Raw genomic sequence first — 10169 nt, forward strand, 5'->3', positions numbered from 1 at the left:
AATACTTTTTTGCCAATTTTACCTTCTACATGACCCCTTCACCGTCCATGCTCATCGGCTCACCAATGGCATACACAAAGCACTCCTCCTTAGGGGTGGGAACTACCTCAGGACCTGAATTTATGAGCTATGATTGGCTGCTGGCAGCATCTTCAGCACTGTGTGTGAAAATGAAGGCAGGAGTTTTGAAACTTTCTTTGGATGCACAGATTAGCAGGACTTTAAAAACAGAGGCAGCACATGTCAGGAAGTTTAAACAGAGAAACTGATCTGGTGAAGCAGCTTAAAGGGAAATAAAACGATGCAAAAATATATACTGCTTACCGGCAAACAATACAGAATTTGAATGCAAGTGTCAGCTACGTGAATAAAATTCAGTCTGTACAGTACTATGGTTCCTATACAAGAACATTACATGACAACATAAGCCAACAAGAAGGCTGCAAAATACATGCTAACCCTGTAATGTAAACGAGAAGACATTTCTACTAGGAAAAAATGCAGCATTTATGGACAGAAGAAAGCTTTAGAACGTGCCCAATAAATTCACGTATATTCCATTTCAGTAAGAAAGAAAAATACATATTTGGTGCAGCAAACCTGTGTCATACACAACCATAAAAACAGGGAAAATCTGGCATTTACATTTATAGGCTACTTTCTTAGGTTGTGCTTACCTGGTGCTTTTTTGTAGCAGAAACTACCTTGAAGGCACAGAAATATCAGTATTTCACTTTGTAAAAACTAACACTATTTTATGGTTCAAATTAATTACATTGACAGCCTCCAAAAGTAAAAAAAGTCTGGAAACCAGGTAAAGGTTAGTGCACATTTAACCAAAGGTAAGGTCATGCAAATGTCTCCTGCCCGTTTTATATCTCACTGACTTAGGCTGCAGGGAAAGAGTCAATGGATGTCTCAGCTTTCATGAAAAAAATAAGGAAAAACAGTCTAAGTAAACGTGACCAAAGTTAATGTCGTTATGTAACAAAACTGCAAGTTATCAAAGCAAAAAGCTATCACGTCAAATGCATCTAGACCTCAGGTTCATATCAATACAACGTATATGCATTGGCGGAATAAAAATGGCCACAACTCGACTAAATATTGAATATACTTACCTACAAAAACATAAATAGCCATATAAGCTAGCCAAATTCAGAGTGATAAAAGCACCACACAACAAGTCATGACAGAACATTTTGCAGTTTGCCCATTTGTTGAGGTACTTACAGTGCAATGCTCAGTGAAGGGAGACAAATTTAGGACGCACACCTACAGATCTACTCCTAAACTGGCTCGACCAAATTTGCCCTTCAACAGACAACTGCAAGACTGCTCGTGACCGTGATCTGACAGAACAGAAGCATTCGTCAACCGGCAGATATGCAAAAAGCAAGACAGTGGATAAAGGCAAATCTTGACACGGACATTTAATTTAGATAAAAAATATCGATAAAACGTTTATTTGCAAATGGTGCTTTTCAAACGTAATCAACGGAAAATATAACTACAGAGGGTCAGTATATACATATAACTAGAATGCATTTAACAGTCATATGATTTTATAATCTGGCTTTATGGCAGAGAAGAAAAACAAAACAAGTACACTTATGTTGCCTATCCCATACGGAATAAATGAAATGCACAGACTGACTAAACGCTTATATTTAAGCAAGAAAAGCAAACAATTTCATATAAAACTGCTGGAAGACTGAAGCGTGTCTATCAGCAGTGCTCTGTACAGATTGGAGAAAAGGTCATGGGTTTGGTAAAATGCAATGATGTTTACTATGCATTAATAACTGGTGACACTGCCTGTCATACAATAACACGGTAACCCACAGGAACCACAACATTACGAGTAGAGGAAAATAAAAAGGGGAGATGCACATCAAAATTTATAAGTTGCTGCCATGTACGTTTCTTGAAAGAATTAAAAAATGTTTTCCCTTTGAATACTCACATACCCAACTTACCGACACAGGAGGTTTCATATTATTTATTGTAAAGCACAAAACAGGCATTTTAAAAGTGATAAAGTATACATTGAAAAAAGTACATTTGTATCACAAAGCTTTGACCACATAATAGTTGCAAATACATTTGCTGGAATGTGTACATCTACACTAATTACTAAAAACAAACCGATTCATTTCTACACAGAAATATAGCCTCCTATGAGTCAGTAGTGATAGTTTTGTACATTTTTTCAAAAACAAAAAACAGTTTTAAACCAAAACAAAAATTAAGATCTTCATCAAGGCGTCTGCATCCAAACATTTAACAAAGGTTTTCCCCAACACAATGAAGCAAATACTGTACTGTCCACTTCGCATTATTGACCCTGTGCAGAAGAAATACATAAGAGATATACAAAGAGTTACGAGAAAATCCGTTTCAAATAAAGTACCCATCTCAGGAGACCCTAAGGAAAGATTGGTTAAATGCCGATTGCTTCTCGCACGTTTTCAATTGCCCTGGAGGTGGAAAGTTTTTGTACACGTACAGTGAAAAACAGTGTGCGGTACTGCAAGTGTTTACAGGTTCTTGTAAGGATGAAAAACTCCCATAAATATCCAAGAAAGCATCAGATTTAAAAGATCATACCTGTGGCGCTGGAGGGTGCTGTGGCATCGTCTGTGGACTGGTCTGAGCATAGTATGCTGCTTGTTGCCTGTAATACTCTGCCCAGGCTGCACTGTAATCTGGCTGACCAGCAGGGGGAGCAGCAGCACCAGGAGCTGGAACAGCTTGACCTAAAAAAAAAGTTATCAATATTGTCAACGGCCAAACATAACCACTGGACAAAGCCTAAGGAATGGGCCTAATATATACCCAGGAGACAAAGATTTCACCAAAGTGTAAGCCTTTTATCAGACTGACCAAGAAACAAAAACACTGTATCGGTGAAAACCAGTTCTGAGCCATTAGCCGACATCCTGGCAAGAGCCTCAGACAGACTGTACAGGGCTGGATTTATTGAAATAAATTCATTATAGAAGTGGACTAGGAAACGAGACTACCTCAGCCAATCAAGAACTTTGCCATACTGTATAAAGTATTTCAAATCTCCTTAACATGATTATTCTAGAAAGTGAATTTTCAGAAGTCTAACAAATAAATTACCCATGAAAAAAGTAGAACAGAAACCAACTTACCTTGTTTTTTATAGTATTCTTCCCATGCTTTTGAGTAGTCCTGCTGTGGCCCTTGTTGACCTAAAGAAAAGCAGTTTAGTTACTGACCTTTAAAAGTGGCTTTTATAATGGATTATACCCAAGGTTGCCCTCCCCCTTAGGTCAATATTTGTATACTCAATTGTGATCCATTGCATTAAGTGCACAGGGCACAGTACAATGGCACACAGCGAGCCAAATGGTTATATTCTGCCATCAAATGCGGTTTCTAAACTGGGATAATGTGTGCTTTGCCTTGGCCACAAAAACAGATCAAAGTGAATGATTGTGACTTACCCATTTTCTTGTAATACTCCTCCCATGCCTTTGTATAATCAACTTGCCCAGCCTGTGGTGCAGCTGGTGGCTCAGCTAGATAGAAAATAAAAATTGTCGATATAGCTCAGAAAGAACACAAGTACTTAATAAAAAGGATGTAACTCCTGTAAGGTCTGGGCCAAGAACTGAATGTTATGCTACAGTATAAACCCAACTTATGGGTGAAGTGTGGTGCCAGCATCCAAATACTTTCACTCCAACTCAAAAGCTGATTTGACTATGTCCCGTTAATGGATATCCTTGTAATTAAGGAGTTTGCTACCTTGCCCATTAGTCTGAGTTGTGCTGGGTCCAGCAGAGGGCGCTGCAGGTGGCTGGGGTGCTTGCTGCTGATAATAGTGTGCATAGTAAGCTGCCCATGCTGCAGAGTTGGGGTCTGTTCCTGCTTTACCTAGGAAATCAAATACACTGTAAGCTACAGGAAAGATAGCCAAAACCACCTCCACCCGCTATCTTCTATATCTAATATCTACAGAATCTGGATTTTCAGGGAACACATGATTATGATGCTATTCATATGGACCCCTGTGGCCATGTTACTGTCACATGTGCAATATTCAGTGTTTAGCCCTAACCTTTAGAACCAGATACAGACAGCAATGAACAATAAGCAGCGAGAATGACATGCACCATCACTGATCTGAAGCAGCTTAATATTTAGGCTTTACTTTTCAAGGGGGAAAACTAAACCAAAGTCTATAGCCATAAAAGCAGGACGTAAAAACCCAGGTAACTTCATACAGGAAGCATAACATTCGCTGTCTTACATGATGAACCGTTCACAGGGTAACCAAAATTTGTGTGATGCTTTTAACAAGACCATATCTTGCCAAATAAGTTTGCAATGCCACCCAACTGACCTCCAGACACATTAAAAACCCCAACTACACCACTTACTATTTATGTGAATTAACTCTAAAGCATTCAGCCGGTCGTGTTATCTGTTGCCTTACTTAAAATAGATGTTATCACTAGGTTTGACCTTCAGAGTAGTTGACACTAAAGCTGGTCCCTCCCCATCTCCAGACAAACAACGCATTGCTGGATTATCTGGAATCCGCTACAAGTCAGTAACACTACTGAAGAGGCGCTTACTTGGGTCTGGCTGTGCTGGCTGCTGCCAGTGAGGATACGTGTTCCCCCATCCTTGAGGAGCATATGGAGCAGGAGGACCACTAAAACAAGAGAAAGATGTAAGTATGCATACTACTGAAAGTAGATTCAGCAAAACAGACTAGAAAATAAACCTCTTGGCATTTGAGATATGGAACACTAAGCGGAGGGTTGTTTGTGCAAGAAAGGTACAGAAGTGTAGGGGAAGTCACCAGGAAGTGCTAAGTGTAGTTTTACCATCAGTGATGTATGGATGAACACAATGAAAAAAAAAATCTGAAACTGACCTACCAAAAGCCTTACATTTGCCACTCAGATTAACCCAGAACATTAAAACCCTGCAGTAACAGCCCACAGTTCCTTCTGAATAAACTTACTGGGGAGAAGGTCCAGGAGGCCCTGCACTGTAAGGTGGTGGATTGTAGGGTCCCATAGGCGTGCCAGGTCCAGGCGCACCAGGAGGTCCATGAGGTCCCGGTACACCAGGAGGACCGTGAGGAACAGGAGGACCAACAGGATTCACTGGACCCTGGAGAGCGACATGTATGTTAAACATTTACAGAAGCTCACTTTTACACAGAGTAAGATAAGTGAAAATATACATATATACGAGAGTACTTACGCCTATCTTCTCCTCAATCAACCCCCTGGCATAGTCTATCTGCTGTGGAGACCCTCTGACAGTAAATAATTTCATGTTGGGGTCAGAGTTTGGTGGTGGGTTTCTCTGCAGCTCTATCCTAGCTCCAGACTGCTGACTGATATTTTTTATTGTTTCACCACCTAAAAAATGAAAATTAAAACATTCACAATTTACATTTTTCTGCCCAGCTTTGCGGAATCACAGAAGGCATGCTTATAAACATCTCCTAGGAATAGGGAATGTTACCTTTTCCGATAATAAGTCCAGTCTTCACAGTAGGAACAACAAAGTTAAATTCCTGCAAACCACCTGGAGGACCCATATTCCAGTTTCCTTGTCCCCTTCCTCTACCTCTGCCACCAGGTCCTGGACCTCCATGATTTCCAGACTGTGGATGCAGAAAGCCTCGTCAGCAAAGAACCACAAACACCACAATTAAAATCCTTATCTGATATATACCTACAACTTTACTGACCTGAACACTGCGAAGCAAGTCTGTGATAATCTCTGCAGCGTGCTGACATCTGTCTGGAGGACCACTAATCTGTGCTATTCTTTCTGGAGCAGAGCCATCATCTGTTAGGGGAAAGTACAGTTTATTAGTTACAAGCAGGAAAATTCAATGGAAATGCTGTCATTGAGTATACATTATGGTATCTCCCCTTTGAATATATGAACAGTTTAATCAGAATGCCTCATGCATCTGTACTATTCCCCTTCCAATAGCTACTTGGCATACCTGGTTTAAACTGTATTCTAACGCCTGCATCATTCTGGATTTTCTTGATCATTTCACCATTTCTGCCTATCACGATTCCAACAGCAAATCGTGGTATTGGGACCTGTTATGAGGAAAAAAAACTGAGCATTAATATAACCGTATAGCATTCCAACGAAGTCATTCTGTGTCGCATGAGAAAACAGTTTAATACACGAAGGTACACCGGTTAACCATACTTACATCTATCCCTTCGTTTCCGCCTACTCTTGATCCATACTCATTCCGAGAATCTCTGAAACCTCCTCCTTCTCCATGAATAAGTTCTAGTACCATTTCTTTTGCTTGCTATATTAGAATAAAATTAAAAAAAGATGAAAAATAGTGTTCTTTGGTGTAGCGAGTCCTCGGGTATTTGCTGCAGATAAACTTAACACTCAAATGAAGGGCTTACCTGCACTTTGTAGGGATCCCCAGTGATTCGTAGAGGTTTGTCTGTTCCTGTGTTCTGGGGACCATCCTGTATCATAACCATTTTAACTCCTGCCCTCTCCTAAACACACATATTGACATTAGTGAAATGATGACAGTGACTTACAAGAGGTACACAGGGGGGGGAAAAAACTCCAGACCAGTCCTACCTGCAGCTGTTTAATGGTTTCGCCTCCTTTACCGATTACCAGACCAGCTTTACTGGCTGGGATCATGATTTCCTGAACTGCGTTTCCAGAGCCGTCTCCATGATGGAAGCCAGGAGTGGGCCTTCCTTTCTCTACTATCTGTTCCAACAATCGCGTTGCAGCCCTATTTATACAAATTAAGGCTTATTAGCAATCAGTTAACACATCGAGATAAACAGTCATACGTGGCACACAGAAACACTTACTGAACGGAATCGGGACTGCCAGTTAGCATACATGATCTTTCTGGCAAACCACCGCTATCTGAAAGCAAAAGAAAAGAATTTCAGTTGTACTCGAGCTATAAAATGACAATAAATGCTCCATCAATGCAGCAGATTGAAAGGCTTACCAGGGGCAATCTGAATTTTGCAGCCAGATTCCTGCTGAATACGTGATATCTGCTCACCTCCTCTGCCAATGACTGGGAAGGAAATAAAATGTCAGACTACGTCACGTGACCTGGATAACTATTTATTTCCTAGGGACAAACATGATACTTACTGAATCCCACCATTCCATCAGGCACCTTGTACTCTTCTGTAACAACAGCCCTATAAAAGACATTGAGGTCAGTTGAAATGCATTTGCTACGTTGTTGCACGTAACGCATAACCTTAACACACAAAATGGCCGAGAAACCACTAAAGATTTTTTTTAACTCACCTCTGCTGCTGATGCATTGCCGGCATCGGTGGAGGAAAAGCTTGTGGGGGGAAAAAGAAAGGCGGTTAGCTTTTTGGTTCTGTACGGGCGAAGCTATTCGTTTGTGTACAGCAAAATTAAGACACTTACAATCATTTGTAGGGGCAACCTTCTTAGCCTCTGGTTGATCTAGAAAGAAAATTTTTCACTTAGAAAAACCAGCAGGAATGTTTAGAACATTTTTACATTACAGCCTGGTGGAACTAGTGTGCTTCTCTATGACTTTGTGCTGCATTTTAGCTGCTTTATTATACAGATTTTACATCTAGGCTAACATGGGAGGGAAAATCTGCAAGAACCAAGAAAATCTCTACACACCACTCTAGGCCAAGGGACGGATACTAGCATGTGCAAAACACTACAAAGGGCAGCAACTGCTAATAAAGCGTTGAGATTTGGACCAGATGTACCCGGTTAGCACAAACCCGAGCGCCTTGTGGCAAAAAACTCACCTCCGTCATCAAGTGGCCTCTTTTGTCCCGCGAATCCGTAGTCGTTTGAGTTCACAGCAGCTCCCGGCTCCCCTCCGATTTTAGCAGCGATCTACAGAGGCAAACGGGCAAACTTAATAAAACTGCGTGAACCGGATCAAGCCCATAGTTGGGCTTCAGGAGCAGAACGGCTAATAATTAGCAAATAGGCAGAGAACTAAAACAAATGCCTCACAAACCCCCTCAGCATGTAAGGTCGTGTAAGGCTTGCGGGGACCCGCGCTTATCTGGATGAATTAGACGGGGGAGGAAAGAGGCTGGAGGCCTACCAGAGAAGCGGGACACTTGTGTGAATTTTAAGCTTCCACGAGACACGTAATATTCCGCGCGAACTGCAAAAAGAGCCTACCCGAGAGAGCGGCCCTCTCCGGTGCGATAAAGTCAGAGACTTATACCACGGGTGAGAGTCTCACAGCCACGATAATCCCGGCCTACACGGATCCAACACCCACCCTCTGGCGGCTCACAACGCGAGCCCAAGAACACGAAAAGCTCCCACCCCCTCACTCACCTGTCGGGCCCGCTGCAAAGCATCTTTGAAGGCATCGTTGACCCCGGCGCCGGAGTTACCCGAGCTCGGAGGTGGAACTGTGGAATAATCAGCCATGTCAGAAGTGCTCGCAGCCTGCAGCGTGTGTGAGAGGACACAAAATGGCGCCGAGAGACCTCTGAGGTGTCTCCGCCTTAGTCTCGCGAGAACCAAATTCCCCGGTCACGCCCACATCCCCCCGCCACAACCACAGTTTGGTCACGCCTACTTCCTGCAAGTCCCACAGCTCTGTCCTACCGCGGGAGGTCAGACCGGCGCGTGCTCTGTGAGAGCCGTCCCCTCATTGGCTGGCCGGCTCGCTGAGGCGTTCCCGCTCTTTCCTTGTATTCCCGCCACTCTTCTGTTCGAGGAAGGGAGGGAGGTATTTTGGGCGTAGCAGCCTGGCGAGTCGCTCAGGGGAGAGTGTTCTCAGCACTCTCAGCCAACCAATATTATGAGGCCAAGTATATATGAGCGTCTAATAAGCAGGACCCCAATAACCTGCTGCGAGGGTAAAACTCACACTATAGCTTGTTGTGTTGGAGAGACCCCTGCAGCGTACTATGAGGGGAAGGCCTCTATAGTCTTCTGTATAGGAGAGACCCCTATTGCCTGCCGTGCGGGGAGACCAACTCTGCTCGGTGTATTTCCATTGCTGCTCTGGGGCCTGCTGGTATAGATCCTATAGTGGTGGCCCTTTCCACATTGAACTGTCCCTATGATGACATGCAGGGCGCATGAGCTGTGGGGGTGCAGGAGAGCTATCTGTGTGTTTGGGGCTCTTGCGTCCGTGTTCTATGCGTGTAACACGTGTTCATGGTGTGTATTGTCGCTACTACATCCTGTATTCAAAATACTAAAATAAATGCAAATATCTAAAAGGCTTAGCTGCCAAGACTCACAAGTTTTGCAGAGCAGTCCCAACATGTAGGCATACATGCTATCAGGAAGTGCGGCAGCTTAGTGTGCAAAATGTCTTAATCAAGCATGTTACGTGCGCGTAACGGTATAGGGGCAGCGCACCTGGTGATGTTATGATACAGATCATGTAATAGGGGGGCTGCGCGCGACCACGCAAACATCACCATAGCAATCCCTGTATTAGTCCAATCAAGTACATTCCAGAGGTTGCTATGGCATTAAGACCACTTTCCAAGACGTGCCACGGTCACCTCCTTTCCGTTTGGGGTAGGCAGCCCCTTTTCTCTCCAGCCGACGCTAATGCCGGCCGCTAACCAAACATTGTGGGAATTGTAGTGGCAAAGTAGCTTTAAAAGGGCATCATAAAGAGATATGACCCAAAAGAAGCCTAAATAAAGTTTCGTCGATGATACCCCAGCTGGTGGCATGTAGGGCATTGATTAACGCCCAACTGATGCCCTATTAACTAGCTGTTATTGCAGCAGGTCAGTAAAGCCTTTGGCCCGACGGTCAAAGAATGGTTAAAATACACATTTTTGGAGGAAGTAACCCTTTGTCTGGCAGGTTAACCCCCGCTGTTTGTTGGCATTTGGGAACCCCGGGTGAGCGCTTTGCACGCCTATTGTTTTGGGCTTATATATGTAAAGTGCGGCGTACAGACGGCCCCTGAGGGCAGGGAGCGTTTGTTGATTAATATGAATATTCTCTGCACCCCGTGGAGTTACGAAAGAGACCAACAAGAGAACCCAAAACATGGCATTCTATGCAAACTGCTGCAAATAACATCACCCATAACAAGAAAACTAACGGGGAGGAATACTTTACATTACATGACATTTATTTATATGGCG

At 43.1% G+C, this 10169-nt stretch overlaps 1 protein-coding gene across 2 annotated transcripts; it reads right to left on the minus strand.

The window, feature by feature from the left end:
• Positions 1–1432: 1432 nt before the first annotated feature.
• On the minus strand, positions 1433–8535 carry FUBP1 (far upstream element binding protein 1). 2 transcript variants are annotated; one of them, XM_053468855.1, is made up of 21 exons: positions 8380–8535; positions 7830–7920; positions 7468–7506; positions 7339–7378; positions 7177–7226; positions 7025–7096; positions 6879–6936; positions 6634–6796; positions 6447–6545; positions 6236–6340; positions 6014–6116; positions 5750–5850; positions 5521–5662; positions 5254–5414; positions 5009–5160; positions 4614–4693; positions 3781–3909; positions 3477–3551; positions 3162–3221; positions 2611–2759; positions 1433–2347 (listed from the first exon to the last, which is right to left on the minus strand). In XM_053468855.1, the coding sequence occupies exons 1-21, from the start codon at positions 8473–8475 to the stop codon at positions 2339–2341; spliced, it is 1974 nt and encodes a 657-aa protein (XP_053324830.1). In that variant the 5' UTR covers positions 8476–8535; the 3' UTR covers positions 1433–2338. The 2 variants fall into 2 exon arrangements, with proteins under 2 accessions (XP_053324830.1, XP_053324831.1); XM_053468856.1 differs by lacking the exon at positions 3781–3909.
• Positions 8536–10169: the final 1634 nt, after the last annotated feature.

This window comes from Spea bombifrons, chromosome 6 (genome assembly GCF_027358695.1).
Source record: "Spea bombifrons isolate aSpeBom1 chromosome 6, aSpeBom1.2.pri, whole genome shotgun sequence".
Classification (NCBI taxonomy): domain Eukaryota; kingdom Metazoa; phylum Chordata; class Amphibia; order Anura; family Pelobatidae; genus Spea; species Spea bombifrons.

Bases quoted from the DNA above. Each gene is read 5' to 3' on its own strand.
- FUBP1 (XM_053468855.1), bottom strand. From the start codon at position 8,475: ATGGCTGATTATTCCACAGTTCCACCTCCGAGCTCGGGTAACTCCGGC. The intron at 6,341-6,446 runs GTAAGCCCTTCA...ATTCTAATATAG, and splicing joins GGGATCCCTACAAAGTGCAG to CAAGCAAAAGAAATGGTACT. The intron at 3,552-3,780 runs GTAGCAAACTCC...TTTTCTATCTAG, and splicing joins AACTCAGACTAATGGGCAAG to CTGAGCCACCAGCTGCACCA.